This window comes from Colobus angolensis, unplaced genomic scaffold (genome assembly GCF_000951035.1).
Source record: "Colobus angolensis palliatus isolate OR3802 unplaced genomic scaffold, Cang.pa_1.0 Scaffold422, whole genome shotgun sequence".
NCBI classification, from domain to species: Eukaryota; Metazoa; Chordata; class Mammalia; order Primates; family Cercopithecidae; genus Colobus; species Colobus angolensis.
In genome coordinates this window covers 1,843,905-1,871,141 of record NW_012117622.1, presented here as the reverse complement: position 1 = coordinate 1,871,141, position 27,237 = coordinate 1,843,905, and the positions used below count along the sequence as shown (strand labels likewise).

At 38.4% G+C, this 27,237-nt stretch overlaps 1 protein-coding gene and 1 long non-coding RNA gene across 13 annotated transcripts in view; one reads left to right on the top strand and one right to left on the bottom strand.

The window, feature by feature from the left end:
* PEX5L (peroxisomal biogenesis factor 5-like) overlaps positions 1-27,237 on the bottom strand; it is a 233,774-nt gene that overhangs the window by 68,448 nt on the left and 138,089 nt on the right. For 10 of the 12 annotated variants that reach the window (XM_011956703.1, XM_011956707.1, XM_011956704.1 and 7 more), the window contains 4 exons: positions 22,280-22,391; positions 14,548-14,742; positions 9,665-9,788; positions 8,659-8,755 (listed from right to left, as the gene is read on the bottom strand). In XM_011956703.1, coding sequence (XP_011812093.1) covers positions 8,659-8,755; positions 9,665-9,788; positions 14,548-14,742; positions 22,280-22,391 — 528 coding nt within the window. Of the gene's footprint in view, positions 1-8,658; positions 8,756-9,664; positions 9,789-14,547; positions 14,743-22,279; positions 22,392-22,726; positions 22,793-27,237 lie in introns of those variants that run through there. The other 2 variants (XM_011956711.1, XM_011956710.1) reach the window with 2 other exon arrangements.
* On the top strand, positions 9,687-16,232 carry LOC105522259. Its single transcript, XR_001003415.1, has 2 exons — positions 9,687-9,791; positions 15,505-16,232. It is a non-coding gene; the product is annotated as an uncharacterized LOC105522259 (long non-coding RNA).

Below are 27,237 nucleotides of genomic sequence, written 5' to 3'. Positions count from 1 at the left end.
AAGCTCCTGGAAACACCTTGGGTTTACAAATGGCATTTTAATTGGTTTAACCTAACTGGATTGTAGGATATTGCACTCTCCAAAGAAGACGGCTGATTGTTCTGAATGATAAGCACTAGGTAAAGAAAGAGAAGAAAGAATTTAAAAAAAATTTTAAAGGAATGCTGTGTTTTATTTTCTTTATTCAAAATTATGATTGTGATCAAAATTATAATTTAAAATTACTATATTTGTGGCTGTGGTTGTTCTAGCAAAACTCTGTTGGCTAACCACATTGGCTAAAACTCTGTTGGCTAGCCACATTGTTGGCTAACAATGACCATTGTTAATAGCTTCTCATACAATTGCCTTTATATTATTGCTGGAGGAGAAAAAGGAACCTGTTTAACTGTACAAAAGAAAAATATAACAACTAGCAGACCTTGAGTGACAGAATAACATGGTCATTAAAAGCATACGCTGGAGTCAGACTGCCTGAGGCCAAATCCTGGTTTACCATTTACTACTACCTGGTGACCTTGGACAAATCACTTATTTTCATCTGCAAAGTGTACGTTCGCATGTTGAGTTCCTATAAGGAGTGATTACAACAATTCATGTAAATACACCATACGTAGGACATTGAATGTGCTCAATACAACTTTGCTTTCATTATTATCTTTCTGGTTAGTGCCTATCAGGTGTGACTTTTAGAGTACTTTTGTTTAGTGGTTGGTGGAGACTAGTTGGAGTCTTATAGTAGAATAGATCATTTAAACACTTTCCTTATTGATTTTTTTTTTTCTTAAACAGTCAACAAACATTTGTCATTGAAAGTACACACGGCCGGGCGCAGTGGCTCACGCCTGTAATCCCAGCACTTTGGGAGGCCGAGGGGGGCAAATTGCCTGAGCTCAGGAGTTTGAAATCAGCCTGGGCAACATGGCGAAACCCTGTCTCTACTAAAAATACAAAAAATCAGCCAGGTGTGGTGGCTGGCGCCCGTAATCCCAGCTACTCAGGAGGCTGACGCAGGAGAATTGCTTGAACCCGGGAGGCAGATGTTGCAGTGAGTTGAGATCGAGCCACTGCCCTCCAGCCTGGGCGACAGAGCAAGACTCTGTCTCAAAAAAAAAAAAAAAGAAAGAAAAGAAAAGAAAAGAAAATACACACAAAAAACTGTCCTTTGTATGTAAAGGAGCCAATTCCTACAGCTTTTACAAGGCATGGCAGCGTATAGTCCTCATCTCCCTTTAACTACGAAATTCTATGTTGCAGAACATTGAGGCAAATAAGTGACGATTTGTGAACAGTCTATTATTGGGCAAAACTAAAAACTATTATTGAAACTAGTTTTAAAAATGATCCAGAATAAAATTTTGGGTATTTTTTTCCTGCCATTTAATTAACTTCAGCTGCTACTTCCACATTGTTAAATTTGATGAGTTGTTTTCCTTTTTTGTTAGGATCCCTTATTTTTCCACTTACACAAATATTTGAGAATGTACTGTGTACAGATTTCCTACTGTGCTGGAAGTGGTCTTTCAGATTTCCTTCCTACCTGTCTGCCTTCTTTCTTTCTTCCTTACTTCCATCTTTGTTTCATTCCCTCCTCATTAATCACTCACTGTGTGTGGCCTGGAGAGAAAAAGCCATGTTGAAGTGGCTCCTGTGCTATATTCCAGCAAGCAAAATTATTAATATTGATAGTGTATCTAATTGTTTTTGTTAGACACAAAGATCTCAGCTTTAGTCTAACTCATCTTTCCAACTTTTTCCTTGCCTTGTGGAGAGTAGACTTTCAAGCACATTTGTTGAACTGAAATGGAAAGAAACGGAAGCCATCAATACTTCTAAAAGTAAGGGCTTGAGAATCATTTTGGGAGAGGAAGGCACAAAATTGTGTATGGCCTGAAATCAGATGACAATCCTAATTTGTTTTACAAAGATTCTGGAATAACGTGATACACATTCTTTAAAATTACTTAACTCATAATCAACCTTGTAAAAGTAAGGAATAGTCAGAGTTTGCAGTGAGAAGGGAAATTGTGAATTATCTCTGGTGGGTAAGCAGGATGTGGCTGATAGGAGGTGGTCTGTAGTTAAAAACAAAGACTTTATTTATTTATTTATTTATTTTCAGAGATGAGGTTTCACCATGTTGCCCAGGCTGGTCTTGAACTCCTGAGCTCAAAGATCTGCCTACCTCGGCCTCCCAAAGTGCCAAGATTATGGGCATGATTCACTGTGCCCAGCCCCATAACAAAGGCTTTAGGAGCTAATGGATTGATTTGAATCCTGGATCCTCTCCTCTTTAGCTGTGTCACCTGGGAAAAATTTCACTCTCTAAGATGTATTTTTCTTCTGTGAAATGAGGATTATATTACTCCCAAAGTTATTGTAAGAATTCCAAATAATATATAAAAATATAATCTCATATTACACATAAGAAGTAGGTATGTGATAAATTACAGCTACTAACATACATTTCCTTTTACATTACTCCTTTAGAAATTTAGAAAACATACATGCACTTAAGGTTTAAATTGCTCTGGTTTGGGATTGAAGGAAATCAAAATGTTTTACTCCAAAATATATTTCTTTGACATAATCTGAAGTGGCCCTGCAAAGCTGTCTTTTGTTGGGGAAATTCGCATCTGTAGATCTGTAGAGAATCTGTATTAATGCAACCAGCACTTCCTTTGCCCAGATCTAGGAAAGATTAACTCAGAGTGACACCTTTAAAGGACTGAAAGGAAACATTTACCAGCTATCCTCTCTGAGACTCCTATCTGCCAGAGGTTTCATCTATATAAAAAGGCCCCCTTTGTTAGCCAAGCCTCTTCCTTTCTCCCTCCCATAACCCGTCCTGCAACCAAAACCTGTTTTTGGCCATGCTATGAGCCCATATTCTCTCTGCAACCTCAAGATGGTATATAAGCTTCTGTACCTCAATGGGGGGTTGAGTCTTCGTTTTGAGGGTTCCTGTGTATACACATTAAGAATATTTGTATGCCTTTTCTCCTATTAATCAATCTGCCTCATGTCGGTGATTTTTCAGCGAACCTTTAGGGGACCAAGGGCTTTGGTCCCCTCAGGATATTGCCAAAATTTAAATTGTTCTGGTTTGGAATTAAGACTATATGAATGGAAGCATTTGCTGTGCCAAAGTCAGCAAAATCAGTGAGTTACAAAATTGTGACTTGGCACTTGGAGAGCTGGCTGCTGCACAGCCCAGTAAAATCTAACTGAGGTCTGCAAGAGCCTGTCTTGGAGTTACCCTTCCAAGTGTCCAAATCCAAAAAGGCCTCCAGCAGAAGCTGAATTATTTTTCTTTTGCCTCACTAATCACTATCTTAACCTATTTGTGGAGAAAGGTAATTTTATATTACATTCTGTGTTTTTCTTAATTCTTCAAGTGTTTTCTAATTTTTCGGGATATATGAATTTTAAAAACAATTAACTCCAGGGAATATTAGTTATACAGTTTGGGTAAGTGGCAAGAAACTTTATTCTTAAAAAATACAGAGATTATATAATGTATTATAATCTTCAGTCACCCTGATTAGTGTATTTTTGGGGCTCAGAAAAATGGTACCCTAAAACATGGTACTTGGACATGCCAGGTACTTTGAGCTAAAGAGGCAGCCTCAGAACCAAAGTGTCTCTGACCTTCTCCCATTCCCCTGTCTCTTGCCCCTCTGCCTCCCCTGAAGCACAGGTAGGGACTTTCTCTGAAGTTCCCAGAAGAAATGCAATCTCATCTGAGAAGATTAACTCCCAGGAAGGAACACTAGAGTTGACACCGCACCAACTCTGTTAAAGATCCTGAAACTTTTCTGCAGTTTAGCAGTGTGCCCAGACTTGCTGGTTTAGGATTGAGAATGAAATATGGATTATAACACATGGTAAAGATCAGCCTTCCCAATATGGCTTTTGTTATATATAGACATCTATATAAATCGACTTCTTACATATTTTAAGTTCAGCCTAAAGATTTCTCTGTACATAGTGAGCTATAACCTAAATGGAAATGTAAACAGACTGTAACCTACTGTTGCGCAAATCATGGAGTTTTGGCTGATCGAAGGGCACTCAGATGAACCTTACCCCAGGCTGAAACTGCCCCCACAGGGTTGACAAGAATTGCATGCCAGATTCTGGACAGAAATATGGTGATAATTAAGCATTAATAAGGCTGCACTTTGTCTCATTTTCTTGTGGCTAAAAGTCACATAGCAGTAGATACAGACCATTTATATCCTCATTGTTCCTACAGACAGGATCTCTGACATTCAAATCACAGGGCTTTTGTTTAAGGATCATTAAGGTGTTTTTCAGACCCTGAATTCCAGCAACCAGTTTGAAGACCCCCCACAGAGGAATGGGATCAGCATGAGAACACAGCTTCTTCATCTCTCTGTCCAATAGCTTCACCCTGCACTCTTCAATCAGTTAATGATCTCCACACTTCTGCCCACTCCAAGACCCTTAAAAACCCTAGCCCCAAACTCCTCGGGGAGATGGATTTGAGGTTTCCTCCCATCTCCTTGTTTTGTGACACTATGATCAAACCTCTTTCTCTGTTGCAACTTGGTGTCTTGGCTAACTGACTTGCATTGGGTGATGAACCTACTACAGTTACAAGGCTATTGTCTGTTCTTCAGGCCCCTTCATTTCCCCTAAAAATCATTTACTCTTCCTCTAAAAGTACCATCATTCCCTACTTCTCTCTCCTGTATGAAGAGGATATTTAGGCTCCAAGCATCCGGCCCTTTTCTGAGTTTCATACTTTGTGTGACTCTCTGCATGCTTCGACATCAATCTGTTGGCATGCCTTTTCTCCTGTTAATCAGTTTGTTTTGTAGACTCAAATCAAAACTTCCAGAGGTGGAAAGAAAGTTCCTTTTATGCCTACAGCATTCAAAACACTATTTGAAAGAGGCTAGACTATATTTTTCCTTTTCCTCGTCTTATAAAGAAAATTTGAAAACATTAGTTATTCACATTGTGAGCTTCCATTTTCTTTGTGATTCTGAAATACAACTTTTAAAGGAATTTTGTAAATAGGTCTTCACCTGTCGGGTCACTTCCTTAGATAATTTATGTTGGCTTGAGAGAGAAGAAAACATCTCCTTGATTTTCCTGGGAACCATCTGAGTGATACTTTTTTTTTTTTTTTTTTTGGCTGAGTCTCCCTCTGTCACCCAGGCTGGAATGCAGTGGTACAATCTTGACTCACTGCAACCTCTGCCTCCCAGGTTCAAGCAATTTTCATGCCTCAGCCTCCTGAGTAGCTGGGACTATAGGCATGTGCCACCAGGCCTGGCTAATTTTTGTATTTTTAGTAGAGACAGGGTTTCACCATGTGACCCAGGCTGGTTTTGAACTCCTGACCTCAAGTAATCCACCCACCTTGGCCTCCCAAAATGCTGGGATTACACACGTGAGCCACCACACCTGGCCCCATCTGAGTTATACTTTTAAGGTGAATTTTTATATCACCTTCATGATTTTATCTGTATAAATAGTTCATATATTAAAAGACAATATATTGTTATGCTTCTAACAGTATATTGTTAAATCAACTCCTTACATATTTTAAGTTCAGCCTAAAGATTTCTCTGTACACAGTGAACCATAACCTAAATGGAGGTGTAAACAAACTGTAACCTACTCCTGTGCCAATCACACAGTTTTGGCTGATCAAAGGGGGGCAATTGTTCAAACCGTGTTCAAATCAGGCAAATGCCAAGCTGCAACCAATACAGCTGTTTCTGTTCCTCACTTTAGTTTTCTGGACATCACTTTCCTTTTACTTTCTGTAAATCTTCCTTCCTGTAGCTTCACTGGAGTCTTTCTGAGCCTACTCTGGTTCAGGAGGCTGCTTGATTCGTGAATTGTTCTTTGCTTAGTTACTCTGTTAAGTCTAATTTGGCTAAGGTTTTTCTTTTTTTTGAGAGAGGGTCTTCCTCTGTCTCCCAGGCTTGAGTGCAGTGGCTCAATCTTAGCTCACTGTAGCCTCTGCCTCCCAGGCACGGTCATCCTCCTACCTCAGCCTCTTGAGGATCTGGGGCTACAGGCTTGTGCTATCATGCCCGGCTAATTTTTGTGTTTTTTATAGAGACAGGGTTTTGCTATGTATTCCAGGCTGATCTCAAACTCCTGGGTTCAAGTGATCTACCTGCCTTGGCCTACCAAAGTGCTGGGATTACAGGCGTGAGTCACTGTGCACAGTGAGATTTTTCTTTTAACATATTTTTGTTTTTATTACAAGTAGATTGATCAGGTTATTCTCTTGCTGTCTGAGTGACTTAGTGTTTCAGATCTATTAAGTCCCAAATTCATGAAATCTTCCTAATTTAACCATAGGCTGAAATTAAAACTAGGAGATTATGAATTTCCTTAGTCTGGGCAAATCTGCATAAGTAAACATGCAATGTTTTTTAAAAAACAAATAAAGAGTAAGTTATTTACAAATAATTGATAACTCTCTAAAAGGATTCATTAAGATTTGTCCAGATAGAAAACTCTGATGTGCATTTTAAACTATGTTTTGGAGACAATATCGTCTTGAGAAAATTTTCTAAAGTACTTTGTTTAATGTAAAGTGTACTGATGGGTAAAAGGAAGGACAATTTGGTGGGATGAAATCAGACAACGAGCAGGAGAGTAGCAGTCATTGGAATAATAAGATAAATGTATCCTGGGTCTCTATGGCAACCAGGGACACCAGCTGATTTTCCACCTCAGCTCCTTGTAGAATAGCCTACCTGTGCCAAGTCTCACCGGCTTTAGAAACAAACGTTTTATTGCTACATTAAATTGTTCCAAGAATTCCAGTTTATGAAACAGTACCGATCACTTTAGCTGAGCCTATATCTCTACTGTACTTATCAAGAAATGTTTTTCTGATATAGTAAGTACTATACGTTTTCTTTTAAAAAATACATTTAGAGTGAGCACAAAGGAAAAAACTACCTTTTGATGCTACATTTACAATTCATTGAGGTTTGCAGGGCTATTTGTTCAGGAAGTCAGTGGACTTGTTTTCCAGCTGAGATCTGGGAGCAGTAATGGTCCTCCCTTGTGGAGGCTCAGGTGTTTGTAGGGGGCGCTGCGGGTGGCTTAGAAAAGTTGCCAGAGGCCTTCTATTTGCTGAAGATTTCCTCTGTCTGTGTCCTCCCTCTCTCTGCCACTTACTAGTTGTGGGTCCACAGACAAGTTTCTTCAGCTCATTGTATCTTAGTTTTACTGTCTATAAAATTGAACTTATCTGATCCAGTTATTTAACAGAAAAAAAAAAAAACGAGTTAATATGTAAGAAGTCCTTATCATAGCACTCAATAATATCTGCTATTATTATAATTATCTCTTTATTTCACCTCAGATAGTATACTTCCTCTTTTGGTTTCAACATCTAGTAAGCTCAAGAAAATTTCTGTTGCTCATTTTATTACACTTATTTTGCTTAAACACAGAGTCTCATCTCAATTGGATTGTAGAATGCATGAACTTGGATGCACACACTTTATGATACCTTTGTGGTTTTAGATCAAGGCCTTTAAAAGTGTTCAAGGGAATGAAAAGATTGAGACTGACTTTGGCTTTCTTAGAATCATAGGAGATATGTCTTTTTTTTTTTTGAGATGGAGTCTTGCTCTGTTGCCCAGGCTGGAGTGCAATGGCACGGTCTCAGCTCACTGCAAGCTCCGCCTGCTGGGTTCATGCCATTCTCCTGCCTCAGCCTCCCGAGTAGCTGGGGCTACAGGCGCCCGCCACCACGCCCGGCTAATTTTTTGTATTTTCAGTAGAGACGGGGTTTCACCATGTTAGCCAGGATGGTCTTGATCTCCTGACCTCATGATCCGCCTGCCTCGGCCTCCCAAAGTGCTGGAATTACAGGCGTGAGCCACCGTGCCCGGCCGAAATATGGTCTTAATCATAAGAGATAACTAGTTATAAAACAGCTAGTTAAACTGGACTTAAGGTTCAAGTAATGGACAGACAGACCTGGTTCACACCCTACTTCCACCAGTGAATTAGTTGAGTGTCCCAGGAAAATGTGTTTGATGTCACTGAGACTAAAGAGTATCTTTAAAGTGAGGTTAATAATAATTCACAGGATTATTTGAGTATTACATATAACACTTAAAAAACATGTAAAGTCCCTGATACTTAGTGGCACTCACAAATAGTAGGTCTTATTATCATCACCATGACTCCTAATACTATAATAATATATTTCTCAGTATGACATTCATTTTAATATGGCAGTCAGGGTACCAATGTGTAGTACGTTCCACAGGGCATAGATGTGAATGAACACTCAAGATGTAATTTCCTCTCCATTGAGTTCTTTTATGTAAATAGTGCTAATAATAGAGTAGAACAGATTTTGTATTACAAAATAATAGAATAGTAAATGATAGAACAAGGAAAAAGTGCTAAGTACACAGTGAATTCATTAACACATTTTCCAGCCAAATGTGTAGATATACATATATATACCTATATTTCAGGTATTTTAAGCATTGAGATAGCTACTGAATGAAACAGCACATGAAACGCAATGTATAAAGTATACTTCAAACTTTTTGTACAAAATGAAAATAAAACATTTATGCTGTATGTTATATATAGGAAAAGATGTGTTCATTGAATAATCAGTTTTGTTACCTGAGATGGAGCCACTAATTCCAACTCTGAAGCGGACTCAGAGTTGAGGGCGCTTTTTCCACCACTCAATTCTGGTTGAGATCTGTGCTCTGAGGACCTATAAGGGATGCATTAAGGAAATTAAATGTTTATCTAGAAACAAAATTAAGCTATAAATCCAGTCAAGAAACCAAGGTAATTTGGATCATTGAAAGCCATGATGTCAAACCTCTCATCAAAATTCTGATGATAAAGATAAGTTTCATGTATTTCTATTATAATGGCCACTTTCAGAATGTAAGAGGCTACAATGTGCTAGGTGTTATTATCTTTGATTAAAAATTCAGTTCAATTATGGGCAAAAAGTCAATAAATGCAGTACCATTTTTGTTACAGAAAATTCTGTTTCATAAAAAAATTATTATTATTATTATTATTATTTTTTGGTCGGGGGAAGAACTTCCCAACAAGTGTCTCAGGAGAGATTTTATCTTTATACAGAATTTGAAATGCCATGATAAGTGGAGATGTGGGAGGGCGGTAGGAGACAGACACTGGACACTGTCCTTTAGGAAGCTTCAAAAATACGGTACAACTCAGGTGGCCAGATTTTCTCATAAGCTTCCATGCACTGTTCTTAATTATTTGATTATCTGATAGTGGATGATTGAGCAAACCAAAAAAGTACCTTATAACTGCAAAAATTTAACTATTATTTAATATATTGAATATTCTCATGTATATACACATATACACCTAGTTTTACTAATCAGCACAGTTACACATTCAGAACATTATAACAACGTTGAATTACAAATCTCTCAAAACACTTATTGACTGAGTTGAATTAATTTTTGACAGTTGAGATGAAATAATTCGAATTGGTAGAAGCCACAGTAATTGGTATTGTTATATAGGGGTTACATGTGATGCCAAGTATTTGGATTGACTTAATTCATTGGCTATTTCAGTGCCACTCATAAAGTTGATAAATAAATGGCCATTTTCTGGTATCAAAATACCTTACCATAAGAGCTCTTTTGATCCAGTTCTAGATGAGCACGATTTTCTCTCTGCCATTGGATGTCCCTTGGTATTTCGATCTCCGTGAAACTTAACATCGTCCCATTTTTCCAGTTGTGTTTGAATGTCTAGTAAGTACAGAGGAAGCGGGTGAGGCAGGTTGGGGGAGCATGTGGTGCAGAGAGAAAAAGAGAGCTTAATTAAGATTGAAAAATCTTATCGAAGTGAGCTTCATTCAACCAATGTCCCAAGCCCCAAGATCAACCTTTATCTTTTCAATGTTGCATAAAAACTAAAACTTGTACAGCTAAATAGAAATCTCCTATTAAGATAAATTGCATTGCTTTTACAGTTAATGCAATCAAGTTGTTTGACCTGAATTTATTTCTGAAGCTGTGTACATTCTGAATCTTATATATGAGCCTGTGCAATCCAGTGTAGAATGTACATCTGGAGCACTACCCTGTCAGTCTCTGGCTAAAGCGGGGGTTTGGGGGCATTGCGGGCATGATTCCAGAAAGAAATTCTGTTTAAAGAGATGAGCTTCATTGTTAAAAGGAGGTGGGGATAAATCAGAACACTTTCACAGCTTTTGAATAAAGCATGTAATTTTTCACCAGAGGGAATTTATAATGGGGGAGAGAGAGAAAGGAGGCAATAAGGACAGCCAAGGGAATCCTGGAACCATTTTATCCCTGTGGCTTAGTTCTTACAGATAAAAATAAATCTGGCTAGATTCTCTCTCATTACAGGTGTGTGGCTGTGAATAAACCACTGAAACAATCTTGGGGTTCAGTTTTTTAGTGTATAAAAAGATTGGGCCAGGTGGCAGGGGCTCACGTCTGTAATCCCAGCACACTGGGAGGCAGAGGCAGGTGGATCACTTGAGGTCAGGAGTTCGAGACCAGCCTGACCAACATGGTGAAATCCTTTTTCTACTAAATACAAAAGAAAAATGAACGGGGTGTGGTGGTGCATGCCTGTAATCCCAGCTACTTGGGAGGTTGAAGCAGGGGAATTCCTTGATCCTGGGAGGCGGAGGTTGCAGTGGGCCCAGATTGCGCCACTGTACTCCAGCCTGGGCAACAGAGCAAAACTCTGTCTGAAAAAAGAGATCCGTTTGCAGATGATGTTCTCTAAGGTATTTTTTCCCCTTCTTTTTAAAAACTCTGGTAAAAAATACATAACAAATTGACCATTTAAACCATATGTTAGTGTACAATTCAGTAGCATTAGTACATTCACACTGTTGTGTAACCATCACCACTATTCATCTCCAGAATTTCTCATCATTTCAAACTGAAACTCTACTCATTAAACATTAACTTATCATTCCCCCTCCCCTACAAACCTGGTAACTTTTATTCTACTTTCTGTCTGCACGAATTTGACTGTTGTGGGTACCTCATACAAGTGGAATCCTCCAATCCAGGCTGATTATTCCTTATGCAAAATGCTTGGGACCAGGAGTGTTTCAAATTTGGGATTTTTTTTTCTTGGTTTTTGGAATATTTGCATATATCATAATGAGATATCTTGGGGCTGGGACTCAAATTTAAACACGAAATTCAATTATGTTTCATACACACATTACACACATAGCCTGAAGGTAATTTTATAAAGTATTTTAAATAATCTTATCCATAAAACAAAGTTCTGACTGTGACTTATCACATGAAGTCAGGTGTGGAGTTTTCCACTTACGGATTTTGGAGAATTTCAGATTTTTGAATTAGGGATGCTCAACCTGTATTTGTCCTTTTGTGCCTGGTTTACTTCACCTAGCACAATATCTTCAAGGTTCATCCATGTTGTAGCATGTAAGTTATTCCTTTCCAAGGCTGAATAAGTTCATTGTGTGTATATATTACATTTTGTTTATCCATTCATCTCATGATGCGTTTCAGTTGTTTTCACCTTTTTACTATTGTGAATAACACTGCTATGAATTCTCATACAAGTATTTGTGTGGACACACACTTTCATTTTCCTTTTTGTTTTTTTTTTTTGAGATGGAGTTTCGCTTTTGTTGCCCAGGCTGGAGTGCAGTGGTGCGATCTCAACTCACTGCAACCTCCACCTCCTGGGTTCAAGCGATTCTCCTGCCTCAGCCTCCCTAGTAGCTGGGATTACAGGAATGTGCCAACATGCCTAGCTAATTTTTCTTTGTATTTTTAGTAGACACAGGGTTTCTCCATGTTGGTCAGGCTGGTCTCACACTCCTGACCTCAGGTGATCCACCCGCCTCAGCCTCCCAAAGTGCTGGGATTACAGGCATGAGCCACTGCACCCAGCCAACACTGCTATTCTTAAAGGTGCTTTTAAACTAAATACTTTTACAACTTCTTCATAGGACATTTTCTCAGAAGCAGAGAAATAAGTGTTCATCATCTGCATGCTTATTGTGTTATATTGTAATATATTAATATATTCTATTTGTTAAGACAAAGTCTCACTCTGCTGCCCAGGCTGAAGTGCTGTGGTGCAGTCACAGCTCATTGTAGCCTCAATCTCTTGGGCTTAAGCAGTCCTCCTGCCTCAGCCTCCCAGGTAGCTGGAACTACAGGCTTATGCCACTATGCCAGGCTAACTTTTAAAATTTTGTAGAGATGGGATCTCACTGTGTTGTCCAAGTTGGTCTCAAACTCCTGGCCTCAAGCAGTCCTCCTGCCTCGGCCTCCCAAACTGCTGGAATTACAGATATGAGCCACTGCACCCAATCAATGTATTAATATATATTTATCTAAATATATACATGTTATTAACTTATTTGTAAAACTGAATAAACCTAGATGGTGAGGAAATAGTAGAGATAGTTATAAAATTTCCCTCCAAAGATAGACTTCAAAGAGGGATGGCAGGGGAGAGGAGTTCCTGTGTACGCCACTAATTTGAGCAATGGCGTGGTTCTCTTTCCTTTCTTTACAATCTATCCCTGGAAGAGCTCATTTACACCCATGGCTTCAATATCCATTCATACACAAGCTTCTGACTTACAAATCTCCATTTCCTACTCAGCTCTTTTTCTCCAGTTCTAGACCTATATACTTAACAGTCTAATGGAGGTATCCACAGAGAAGTCCCATAGTTTCCTCAAATATAGCAGGTTCAAAGCTGAACTCAATAGTTCACTCCTGCTCCTCTTCCATCTTCTGTCATGGAGCTTGGCACATTCTACATGTCCCCATTGCTCACATATACATATTATCTGTTTCTAAGTCTTGTTTTAATATTTTTTGGAACCTGTCTCTCTCTTTCTCATTATCCCCCTTGTCACTATTGGATCTCTGTACTGGTCTCATTGCCTCTATTCCTTTCTCCATAAATCCACCAGAGAAGGATTTTTCTAAAATAGAAACCATTGCTGTCATTCCTCTTAGTAGAACCCTTCAAACATCATCCCTCCTCCCCCAATCTTAAGGGCATGACATCCAAGGATTCCTATGATCTCGCCACAAGTGATTTTCAGACTTTTTCTCTCACTATTCTATCCTTGAGTACTAGTGAAATATGTATATGTACTTAAAAAGACATCTTGCCATGTTTATCTATTTGTGTGTGAATCTCTTTCCTTTCTGCACCAGGGATACCCTGCACTGTTCTCCCCATCTTTCTCCTGATCTATCTTGAATCTGGCAAATTCCTACGCACTCCTCAAACCTCAGCTCACATAGTACCTCTTGTAAGACACCTTCTCCCACTGGGTGGGGCAATGGCATGATGAGGAGGCTCATGTAGTAACTGATCTGGGTTTTCTTTCATTGCTACATATAGTTAGTATTTTATTATAATCATTTAATCATTTTTCTGTCTCCCTACTAGACTGTAAATTTGCTAAGGCACAGAGTTTATATTATTTATCTTTGTATTCCTAGCACATAGTATGTGCTGGGAATATGGTAGATACTCAGAGAAACGTCTGCTGAACAAATGAATAAATTAATTCATGACCATTTAACATGTACATATCATAGTAATAAGTGATTTCACATATGTATTCCATTTATTCTTCACAGCCTTATGGATAAGCTATGATCTCCTTATGAATGTATATACAAAATTCACCTCCCCACACATATACCTACACACACAGCAGTCAGTCACAGCCAGGGAAGATTCATGGGCCTCTTGGCTTTCTAAAATACCTGTCACTGTTCTTTTTCTTGAGAAGGGAGAGCTTAATGTGTCTGGTTCCAGGAGCTAAGAACTAAGCTGTCCTTTCTCAGAGGAGGTAGAATATAGTGGAAAACATATGGGCTTTGAAGTTACCTAGAGCTAGGCTCAACTTTCAGCTCTTCCTCTTATAAACTGTGAGATCTTGGGCAAATTGCTTAAATTTTGAAACTTGGTTCCTTGCACGTTTCAAAGAGTTGTGATAATTTAATGAGATAATATATGTAAGTAATGTACTGTGGTTCCTAGGCATTGTAATCCACCATCAAATGGTAGCTGTTATTATTGTATTGCACGTATTCCCAAACATGCTTGTTACATACTGTTTGATCTGGCTGCCCCTGGGCCTTGCATTAGAGTTGGTTACTCACAAGTTCCCTCTTTCTCGTCCTAGACTGAGTGCTCCTAAAGAGCAAGATGCACATTTTACCTTTATTTGTAACTTTAGTGCCTAGCCTGGTGCCCAGCACCTATCAATAACTCAATATTTGTGGGTTGAATAAATACATGAATCAACCAGTTAAGTAAAGTTGAGCTCCCCAATTGCTATACAAAGTTCAAGCTCAAAAGAAGCTATGTCCTGTCCAGTTTCCACCATTGACTATGCCTTGCTACTCCTTTGTTCACTGTTCAATGCCATTGGTGGAACTTTCCTCTTGTATCCACACCAGCAGAGCAAGGTTGAGCATCCATAGCCACAAGCGATTGCCTTACCTAGATCTAAGGATGAAGTCTCCGGGACTCTGAGAGGCTGGCCTCTCTGCTCAGCGTCCGTGCTGATGAGGTCAGATCCATCGGCCTTTTTCTTGAGGGATGAAGTTTTTGATGAGGGCTCTGACTTCTTGGCTTTGGTTTGAGTTTGAGAGACTGGTTCACTCAGGTCAAGGAGATCTAAGCCAGTGGTCAGTACTATCAGAAATGGAAGAGGTTAAGATAAGCCCATTTACTATTCTGAAATTATTTTTTTAAATAGGTTTCAGTTGGGTACAGAAAGATTTTATGTTTGTAGGATAGATTAGAATTAAGTTAGCTCACGATTAATTTATAGAGACAGCTTGTTAGACTGGGATATTTGCTGCATGTTATTCTTATATTTGGCATGGCACAAACTGGTAAGCAAGGACTTAGACCAGCCTCAGCAATGATGAAGCTTTGAATGAAATTAAAAGGATGAAACTGAATCTGAGTTCAGATGCTATTTACTTTATTGCTTTGCTTTATTTATACTGAAGGTTATTTTAGATTGCAGTTTCCCAGAGAGGAGTCAATCTATCATATTCAGAGATTTAGTGAAGTTTTTGAATGTCTTTGTGTTTTAATTTTAAACAATAAAGTATATGGGGTATAAAGCAATGCTGTTAATCACCTTATATTTAATTAAGCAGTTCAATCAGAAAATGGCATCCTGTTTGGGTTCACCCAAGAGAGGTATTTTATAATCCATAGTTGATGAATAGGTACACATGTTAATGCCTTTGCTGTTTAGTATGCAAATTTAAATTTCAATGTAACTAACTATAAAACTGTTACACTTTTACTTCCTAGCAGGTTGATTACATTGAATTAAATACTCTAATGAAAGCAGAAATAATAAGTTGTTCAAATGCAAATCAGGCAAATGAGAATTAAAAAAGGAAATTTTATAATCTTTGCTGCTGCTTTCTTTTACAGTGCACATAACCAGAGTTTGACTAGCTCATTGTGAGAAATAGAAAATTCAAATTAGAGAAGGTCCCTACAACTGTACCTCTCCACCAGTCCCTGCTGTTTCACTGGCCCTGGCACCGCACTGGAGAGACTAGCTTCTGAGCAAGACTGGTGGCTTTCTCGCATGGAATCTCTTCACCCAGCTCACTTAGAAAAGCCACAGAAAGACAAAGAAACTACTTGCATTAACCCTTTGTGGCAGTCTACAACAATGACTGCAGCATTCCTCTTTAATCTCCAAGCTTTTCCTCTAGGTGGGGAATGGATTTTTCCTGATGTCTCAATACTCTTCTATCTGCTTCTCCCTTGTACTCAAGGCAGGGGCCAGGCTCCACTGAACTCACAACCCGGATTTCTTTAGTAGTGCATGGGCTTCATGAGCTAACTATTCCTATGGGATCTTTAGGATAGTGTGTCAAACTTCACTCTTAATAGTTTCGTTTTCTGATTCCAATTCCAAGTCACAGTGGTTGGATGTTGTTGGTGAAGTGGAAACATCTGGCTCTGTCATGGCTTAGCTGTGTGACTTGAAGTAAGTTTCTTGACCTCTCTGAGTTTCAGTTTCCTCATTTGAAAATGAGGAATTAATTGTCTTTTAGGGATAAGATGAGGATTAAATGATCTAATGTATGAAAAGTGCCAGACATACAATAGATACTCAATAAATGTGATTTCTATTCTTTTATAGCCAATTCATGATGTTTTTATATCCTTTTTGTTGTTGTTGTTGAAGTTCTCCTATTTTCACTGTTCCTTTTCATTTGAGACAAGAATCAGATCCATATACTGACAGAAAGAGAAAATGCTACTGGGAATAAAACTGAAGATGAGACAAAGATATGCGTTCTACAGAGGATCCTATGAAGCAAATTTATCATAAAGTGGCCCGAAAGTGTCAGCTTATCTCAACAGAATCTTCCTGAGGCAATGGGAACCACTTCCCAATGCTAAGATGCCCTGAGATACGAGGGATGTTTTGTGACTAGGAAGTACTCGAACGCGGAGGGAAAGAAGTGGCATTCAGAACTGAGCTGCTTGACTTTATGTCTACAATGTAAGCATGGCAGACAGCCAAAACAGGCTAGAATGCCTCACACTTTATATCCACTGAGCGTTCAAATAGAAATTGCCAGAACACTATTACACTGGCAAGGTGTCTAGGCCCAATGTGATGTCCTTATAACAGAGGAAAGGAAATTGATGACAGAATATAGAATGCCACATATATCTTTTTACTAATTGTACAAACAATTAAGAGTTAGTCACTTGCTCCTAGACTTTCAGAAGCAAATTATAAAATTGTCTACTTGAACATAGGAAGTACATTTGTTATGGAATAACAGCTGGCAAGTACTAATTGAATTCTATATCTTCTCCTCACATTCAGAACAAATGAATTACTAAAAGGGTGAACTGCAAATTCAAACTTGGCTCAGTAAGGTTCTTTCCCCCTGCAAAGTGTCCTGGGCACTTCCTATATTTGTTCTGAGCTCTTTGTCCCTTTGTTTTTTTCCTTGCAAATGTGAAACAAATGCTTGGCACACACAAAAGGTCTAACTGGTTACCCAGCTGCTATGAAGGAGGTGACTTGGAGGTCGAATGGCCAGCTTTGAAGCTGGGAAAGTCCCTGCAGAGTACGTTTTCAAAAGGAGAGAAGAGTGGGTGCAGCCTTTCACTCTCTGGATAAAGACAAATCACATTTTAGCATGTGCGTGTCCTTTAGTTAAGATTCAAAAGTAAGAATCTTATTGCTCCACGTAGGCTTCAAAGACAGCCCTGGTATGGAAGGTAGTGTCTGCTCTGCTGATTTTTTAAATCCTATTTTAAAGATTCTTCAGGCACATGAAGGTTTGGGTTTTAGTATCTGTGCGCTTAAATTAAGAGCACCAACCGGTGAGGTGTGCTGCCTCACATTTTGGAAGGCTGAGGCAGGAGGATTGCTTGAAGCCAGGAGTTTGAGACCAGCCTAGGCAATATATTCAGTTACTATAAAACAATTAAAAAAAAAAAAAATTAGCCAGGAGTGATGGCCTCACCTGTAGTCTCAGCTACTCGGGAGACTAGGTGGGAGGCCTGCGTGAGCTCAGAAGTTTGAGCCAAACTGGGTGACAGAGTAAGACCCTGTCTCTAAAAAAAAGGAGCACAAAGGATAATCTCCTCTTACAGTGAATGTGAAAAGTGTGTGTGTGTGTGTGTGTGCACCTGTGTGTATGCGTGTGTTAGTGTAAATCTAATAAAATACCTTCTGGGTGTAATCTTATTGTCACATATGTAGACTTTTCTCATGGACCACATGTCAGTCAGCACTCACAGCTTTATAGACTGTGGGATCCCATTGCCCAGAGGATGTCATTGACTTCCCTTCCTTTTGCTGTAGCAGGGAGATTTCCAGCTCAGTTGCTTCTGAGCAGGCTATGCTTTGCCAGTCACCCTTGCAGCACTTTGTCCTGTCTTCTTCACTTTAGTTCAGCTAATCTATTTTGGTGTCTTGATGTTCCATGCATATTGTGCATAAAATAAGGCAGCACAGAACAGTGGTTAAGACTACCTGAGTTTGACTGAGTGCAGTGGCTCATGTCTGTAATCCCAGCACTTTGGGAGGCTGAGGCATGTGGATCACCTGAGGTCGGGAGTTCAAGGCCAGCCTGACCAACATGGAGAAACTCCATCTCTACTAAAAATACAAAATAAGCCGGGCATGGTGGTGCATGCCTGTAATCCCAGCTACTCGGGAGGCTGAGGCAGGAGAATCTCTTGACCCTGGGAGGCAGAGGTTGCGTTGGGCCAAGATTGTGCCATCACATTCCAGCCTGGGCAACAAGAGCAAAACTCAGTCTCAAAAAAAAAAAAAAAAAGTCTCTCTGAACCTGAACTTCTTCTGCCCACCTAAAATAAGGATAAAACTACTTTATAAAGTATTGGATGAAGTGCTTATCTAAAGCTCTTGGAACAGCACTATAAGCATAGTCATGATGCAAATAAATATTTATTGCTACTAGAAGACTCCACTGAAGGCATTCATGCTTGACGCAAACTGTAGATATACGAGGTTGGAAATGATTACAAAAACTATTTATTGAAAATGTATAATATGGTAAGTGCTTATGAATGTTTCCTTGCTTAGTCTACGTAACATTCCTGTGAAAAAGGTATTCTAATTTTACATATGAGAAACTTGAGGCTTGGCAATATTAAGTAACTTGTCCAAAGTCACACAGCTGGTTTGGTAGAAAAACGGCCCCCTCTAATATGCCCACATTCTAATCCCCAGAACCTGTAAATATGTTACCTTGACATGTCACATGGCAAAAGGGACTTTGCAGATGTAATTAAGTTAAGGATTTGGAGACTGAAAGATTAATCTGGATGATCCCTGTGGGCCCAATGTAATCACAAGAGTTCTTATAAAATGCAGTTAGGGGGTCAGAGCCAGAGAAGGAGATACGAGGATGGAGACCAATGTGTGAGAGAGAGAGCTGCTGGTTTTGAAGATGGAGCAAGGATCATAAGCCGCCAAATTGTAGGTGCCCTCTAGAAGCTGGAAAAAGCAAGGAAATGAATTTTGTCCTGGAGCCTCTAGAAGTAATGTAGCTCTGCTGACATCTCGATTTTAGGATAATAAATTTGTGTTGTTTTAAGCCATTAGATTTGTGGTAATTGTTACAGCGACAATAGAAAACTAATATAACTGATACGTCAGTGTTCATACCAGGATTCAAATACAGGATACAGGTCTCATCTCTCCACAGCCTGTGTTCTTAAACAGTCCTCTCTAGACTTTATCTAAACCTTAAGGCAGTGTGCTGACTTTATTGATAAGGCTTTGATTCATTTGTTTGTTGAGCTTCTAATTATTTGGCAGTTTGGATAGTCCGAGGAATGATTTAAATAGTTGGCACTCTCAAAAACTTTTGTTTTTCAGATAATCTAATTGAAATGGGCGGAAAAAAATTACAATGTAGAACTTCTATGAGGCAAAAGACATGTTCTTTTAGGGTTCATAGAGAAAAAAAGTCATTGAGCGACCTCTGGAAAAGGTAAATATTTCCTAAATTTTTAAAATTTTGTATTGATTTATACAAAAGCTAGATTTCTTAGGAATTAAAAAATATATAATATTTTTGCCTTGAGATATACTCTTAATATTAAAAACACATTATCAAACAAGAGCCTTTCTTCAGGATAAAAATCTGTATGAATCAGGTGCACTGAATAATGAAGGTGAGAAAAAAAATCCCTGGTCTCAGAACACTATTTTACTATTTTGGAGAGTATTATGGATTGAGTGGTCTATGGAGAAGTCCTAATACCCAGTACTCAGAATATTACCTTATTTGGAAATAGGTTCATTCGAGATATAATTAAACATGAGGTCATATTAGAATAGGGTGGGCCCCTACTTTAATTGGACTGATGTCCTTATAAAAAGGGGAAATTGGGGCCAGGCACGGTGGCTCATGCCTGTAATTCCAGCACTTTGGGAGGCCAAGGTGAGCGGATCATGAGGTCAGGAGATGGAGACCATCCTGGCTAACACGGTGAAACCCTGTCTCTATTAAAAATACAAAAAATTAGCTGGGCGTGATGGCATGTGCCTGTAGTCCCAGCCACTCGGGAAGCTGAGGCAGGAAAATCGCTTGAACCCAGGAGGCGGAGTTTGCAGTGAGCCGAGATCGTGCCACTGCACTCCAGCCTGAGAGATAGAGCGAGACTCTGCCTCAAAAAAAAAAAAAGGGGGGGGAAATTTGGACACAGAAACAGACATGCATACCGGGAGGCACACACACAGAGAAAACACTACGTGAATGTCGGAGGTATGCTGCCATAAACCAAGGCAGTACCAGAAATTAGAAGAGGCCTGGAATAGATCCTTACTAAGCACGTTCATGTGATGCGTGGCCAAGCTGAAAGCATGATTTTGGGCTTCCAGCCCTAAGAACTGAGATGGTAAATTTCCTTTGTTGAATCAACTCAGTGGGTGGTACTTTGTCACAGCAGCCCTAGGACTAATACAGAGGGCAACATTGTAGGTATTGGGATTGCAAGAAATTATACATTCTTTTGATTTTTTTTCCTCCAATATTTCACAGGTCTCTCTTTCATATGTTAGAACAATCAAGCTGAAAAGAAGCTTTTGAGTCAAATCTTATATTGCTCTCTCAGGGTGGATCCTTTCTAAGTGACTTAGTTTTCCCATCAGTGAGAATTGGAGCATAAAGAGGAAGTTCACAGTGCATACAATTCTCATGGATTCACCTGCAATTAGACATACAAGGTTCTCTGTATTTTCCTGGGATAGTTCTCGAGTTTTGAAGGGGCCAGCTCCAGTTTCATGGATCAGGGGAATGAATCTTATCTGATAGTATGTGAACTTGTCTAATTTCCTACCTAGAATTTGCCAAGTACCATTTAATTTCTTGATTATTGAAAGTGATAGCTGAATTTAGAAAATGATTACTGTGGTGTGATATAAAAAAGTCAATGCAATTGAAAATGAAAGTGTAGGGAATACATACTGTTCTCACCCAAAATCTAACAGAAATTTTTACACCAGTTAGAGTTTACACAGTGTTAAGCTTTTTCATGGATTGCTTCCTTTAATCTTTCCAATGAACTTATGAGATGTAGATCTTACTATTATCAAACAAATGAAGAAACTGAGGCTTAGTTAAGCAACATGCCCCTGGATACAGAGCTGGGGTTGGAATTCATGGAGTTTGAACCCAGAAACTAAAATATGACCTCACATAAGGAGCCTCTCTATCTCATGCTAGTTACTCTTCTTGTAATTTTTGACGTTTTGGAAAAATCATGATTTCCTTCTCCCGTGATTTTATTCACTTAGAAATATAATGAAAATATGCAAGCCAACAGCAAACTGAGGCCAAGATGACAAAATGGAACAAATTTAACAAGACAGTATGTGATTATCCTTTTCTTTTTCCATTAAATTCCGCTCTGCACATCCAACATAACCTTTGTTCTTTGATTCTGAACATCATTTTTTCATTCTTATTTGAATGACATGACTTTGAATGTGAATGCTGACCAAATGAAATCAATGCAGAAAGACTGCCTTTACAAGGGAAGTGTAATTTATGCCAGTGGCATCCTGTACTCACTCACTGGATTAATACTTATTGAGTGCCTATTCCTGTATGTGACAGGCACTGAGCAGGGGATGGCTTACTATTTGAGAATGTTTAATTCCAGGAGAACGTTCAAATAGACTGTTGTAACGGGGAGCAAGTAACACACTTATATGACAGAAAATGAAACTGGCCCTGTACTATCCCAAAGCTGCAGAATATTTTGTCATTTAAATCCACTTGAAAAGATTGCCACATTTTTATTTACTGGACTTCTGTTACATAAAATATTTCCAGAAATAATTGGACCATCAGCCAGAACTTGAAAAACCTTACTCTGAAATAGGTGTTTTTGTTTTAAAGATTTTCTAGTGTGATGTAACTTTAGATATAAATATGTAAATATGAAAATATACATGAAAACATGATTCATTGCTAATAGTGGTATACTTATGTTCAGCAAAATTGGTTGGGTGAGATACACTGCAATTTCTGTGATTCATTGGTTTATGCTAAATAGTATACATTCTAAAGTTTCGTTTGGTTGCAAACATTATTTCCTCACTTAAAACGTATTATGGAAAAAATGTGCACTTTACTATAGTTAAAATTAACTCTAGTTGAGGAACAGTTAAAAGTGAAAGAATTACCAGCTGTATTGGATGTTACTGGCCTTGCTATTGCTTCCGATTTGGTTTCACAGAGAAAGTCATCGATGGAGGGACTCAGGAGGGGTCTGCTTTCTTGTTGCTCATTCACCAGCTGAGAACAAATGAACAGAGGTGTCAAAGAGCTTTGTTAAACTGCAGAGTCAGATGAATTAAAATGCAGCCTTGCAACAAAATGAGAATAGCAAGCCTACCAAAAATAAATAAATACTTAAATAAATAATGGGATAGGGGCAAGAAAGAAAAAAATACCAAAAGGTGGGGAATGAGCCTTTTAGCACTGTCAACATATTTTTGATGCAGCCAACTTCAATGTCTAAAGCTCAAGCCTTTTCCCCCACTCCTGAAATAGAGTTATTCTCTAATTTCGATATATAGAAAATGACACGTATTGAATCATAGTTGCTAAGGGCCAATCCCATTCCTCACCTGGACAAAAGCTCCTACTGAGACCTGGAACATTGGCTTCAGACTCAAAGATGACAAGTTCTGGTTAGCACTGCTGAGTCACTGTTTATGTGGAGAGTGCAAACACACGGACCAGGGTGGGTGGATAAATGCCTACCTCGTCTCCTTCTCTTAAAAAGCTCAGGTCACCTACAAAAACACCCTCTACATTTCCTTGGAATGCTTTTGTATTATATAACAAATATTATTTTGGAAGAGTAGAAAATATTGTTATATTAACTGTGTAGGTATCTAGTAGATGCGTTTGTAAAATCTATTTGTAAAATAGATCTCGGTAGACTCAATCGTGTTTTCCCATTAGCTTATATTCTAATTTCAGCAACCTTTCAGTTTGATTTTTTAGTGGATCTCTAATTATCAGTGGCAACCACTATTTACTTTCACTTATTCTGCACCTCTTTGAATCCTGTCTTGCTTGAGTATGTTTCTATGGTTAAGAGAGAAAACACACTTTTGATACTCAGGTGGTTGATCCCTAAATTAACTGTTTTTGTTTGTTTGTTTGTTTGTTTTTGAGGGAGGGGGGTTTATATTTGCCTTTCTTAAAATAGGCATAATCATCTAGGTTTTTGCTTAAGAAAAAAATACACCTCGTAATCTTTAAGTTTTTTTTTTCTTTTCTTTTTTTTTTTTTTTATGGGAACAGGGTGTCTGTCTGTCACCCAGGCTGGAGTGCAGTGGCATGATCATAACTCACTGCATCCTCAAACTCCTGGACTCAAGAAATCCTCCCATCTCAGTTTCCCAAATAGCTGTGGCTACAGGTGTGCACCACTATGCCCGGCTAATTTTTAAAAATTTAAAATTTATTTTTGTAGAGACGAGGTCTCACCATCTTGCCTAGGCTGGTCTTGAACTCCTGGGCTCAAGCGATTCTCCCATCTCGACCCCCTAAAGTGTTGAGATTACAGGTGTGAGCCACTGTGCCTGGCCAATCTCTAGATTTTTTAAGAACTTATTTGTTACGTTGCATTTTAAGAGGCATAAAAGAACAAATGGAGTGCTTTGGAGTATTACCAAATCAAAATATTTTATATTACTCTACTCACTTTCACTACATTGTTTCTTTGGCACAGTGTCAATAGTATCATAGTTTAGAGCTGATGGAAGGTAGCAAGGGACCTGAGTAATGGTAACTATGGAGAGAAAGTGCACTTCTTTTATTTCTGAAAGGGCAATATGGAAGCACTTAGTGGTCATTTGGAGACTGGAAGCCAAGAGACACATTTAGTACTCATAGGCATGCTATTTAAACATGGATAAATCTCATTTAAACATGTGTAAATCTCAGATGTCCATCAGAGTTTAAGATTTCGATATAGAGTTGGTAATTAGATTTTTATACATATTAATTTGTTATTGAGGGATGGGCTTTGAGAACGCTTTTCTTCTTTTAACGTTCAAGTTACAGTGATAGATCTTTCTTCAATTATTGTAAGCTTTGGTATTACTATGTATAAAACCTTGCAGATTTTGCTAGGAATCAAATCCAAGGCCTCTTTTGGTGTTAATCTTTTATTTTAGGATGCTGCTTTGACCCATGAGTGAAACTCTGAGCCCCAGTGTTTTTCATTTTTTCTGAATTCGAACATTCCTGGGTATCACCCATTCTATTTATATTAAAATATTTTTAAATGTTGAGGGACTGTGAGCCGCCTATATTTCTGGAATAAAATATATTTGAATTTTTGTAAATGCTATGGTCTATTTCAGTTTAGGAATGATTTGTTATACTTTCTGGCATAAAAGTCAATTTTATTATCTGGAAATGTAGTTGAAAGCACTGGTATAGAATGTAATATACTAGAAAATGATGAAATAGCTAAACATCAGTGATCCTGTGAGCTCACCTAAAAATATGATTAGTGTCCCAGAATCTGTATCTCATTTGTAGTTAGTGCATGTCCAAACTGTACATACGTAACAGTTTCCAAAGGACCCGTACATTGATACATATTGCCTGGTAGGACTTGCTCTTTTTACCATATGTGCTTAAGGTAATGAACTCAGCTAGTGTAATCAACATAGTGATGAGGTCCTACCTTCACAAACAATGCCCACCTTCACACTGTGGCCTTCTCGTGACTATCAAGTGCGATCTGAATTCCACTGTGTTATATGCATTCACAGAGGATGAAGGTTACCATCAAATATGGCACCACCCTATACTCATGGAAGTTATTGTAATAGGGTTGCATTTACCAAGCAGTGCATTCTGATGACTGGCCTCTGAGTCTAGGTCTTATTTACCCATTGGCTAAAGCGTATAAAGTGCAAAGACTAAACTCAACCGTGACTTTCAAAGTATAAATAGGTATGGACAATGTCATAACTATCCCTTTGATATTCATTATTTCTTTGGAAAAAAAGTTTAATTTCATTGACAGATGGCTAAGAATAACTGAGTTCTCTTACTCATAATTTTGAGAAATATCAACTGTTATGTAGATAAGTATGAGCTATATTCCATGGAAAATCCCCTGTACACTTTCTTTACTTTGGATACAGTTAAATGCCTTTGTAAAAACAAATAAACAAACAAAAAACAACTAAGAATTTATCCCTACACAGTACACAGTTCTGTGTACATATATGTGTGGAACAGTGAAATAGACCTACATTACCTATAGCTTTGGAAGACCAGGGTGTTAGATTTCTGCAGATACTTTTAGCTGCAAATGCATAAAAACTATAGTCTAAATTTGATAAAGCAATTCTAAAAGTAAAATTTTTGTTAACATCTAAATGGAAAGCAAAGGAAAAGGCATAATTCAATGAGAGCCCTGTCCTTTTGGGCCTGTCTGCTTTAGCAAAGGTAATAATTAATTAATTTATTTTTTGGAGTCTGTCTCTTCATTCAGGCTTTAGACAAATTTTCTGGAGAAAGCACTTTAGCACTCTCAGATTTACTCAGCATACAAATAAAGGGGTACCAAAAGAGACGCTGTTCTGAGAGACTTCAGGAAGCCCAGGGCAAAGGCGTGGCATCTCCAGTCTTCTGCACCTCTGCCTCAGGAAGTCAGTGTCTCTTCCACACCTACTGTCTTGTTTCTGATCATAGTTCACACCTGGACTGATGGAATTGTTATAACTGCCCAACTTCTACAATTAAGCTACTCCTGTGGCTTTCTTCCACAAATTCAAATCAAAGAAGGAGTAACAAACTGCCTTCTGAGTCAGTGTTTTTCAAACTGGAGCACAATTTAGCTACTGAGAAATGCTCGGGCTGAAGTGGGGGGATAATAGCAGGGCTCAAGGGTGAAAGGCCAGATTACAGATAGCATGGAAAGGTAACTGAAACTGAACAGAAAATTTTTTGGTTTTAATGGGAGATATGGAAGATGAAACAGGAGATATTTTGAAGATATGGAAATATTTCGTTATAAGCTCTGAAGCCAGAGACTATCTTACTTACATTTATATCCTCACAACTTCAAATAGAATGTCTACATCTAAAAGGGGTTCAATAAATGGCTATTAAATGAGAAAGTGACTTTGCAGAAACTGAAGATGTAAAAATACCTATCTAAAACCGTCCAATTTTAAATTGCATCTTCAGTTGCAGGAATTTAGGAATGATTATTTTAGTCATAGGAAGTCCCATTTTATTTATATTTGCATAGATAAGAATAGCTTTTTCCATGCTCTCCTCTTCATTTTGAACAAGTTTATGATATTTCCTTTGGTGACTTGAGAACGAATGAATCTTTTAGATCATAAAATAAAATTTCAAACTGAACTGAATCCCCCAAATATTCCCTTTAAGCTTAATTTCCAAATTGTGTAACATTTATTCTTTCTTTATGCGTTAGTAAGATAAGGTTTCTTGACTTTCTTTTAGTTTGAAAATAACTTTATGAACTTCTCTGATTTTGTCTTTTGGGTATGGAGTACGTTGATGTAAGTAAGCCAAAAGTTTCTAATTAAAAAAAAAAAACTGAAGTGAAGTGATTGCAATTTTGGTCTAGTCAGATAATCATAGCTGAGTTAAAATGACCCACTTCATTAGTTGCTAAGGCCTTTGTCTCAGTTTGTTCACATTTAAAATTTTCATTTCTTATCCTACCCTTTCCTCTTCTCAATATTTGGATCAGTTCAAAGAACCTTCTATAATGGTGACAGATTCTTACTTTTCTTTCAGGATCCCATTCAACTGGCACATTATCTAGGAACCTTCTTTAGTGCCAGCTGGTGAGTGCCTCCTTACAGCACTTGCATGCTCCCATGTCTTGCCCAGTGTCATAATCTTAGTTTTATCTGTCCCTCTCCAACTGCCAAGTAGACTGTGATTTGCTTTAGAGTAGAGATCTCATCCAAGCATTTTTTCTGTATTCCATGGTAGCAGTTTAAATCAATGTTGACTGATTTTATACAGTCTAACTGAATGGCAAATTGTACAAAAGAATTATTACATGGGTGTCCTCAATTTCATACTGGATTTGGCCAATTCATGGAGAGGTCAGTGATCCTCA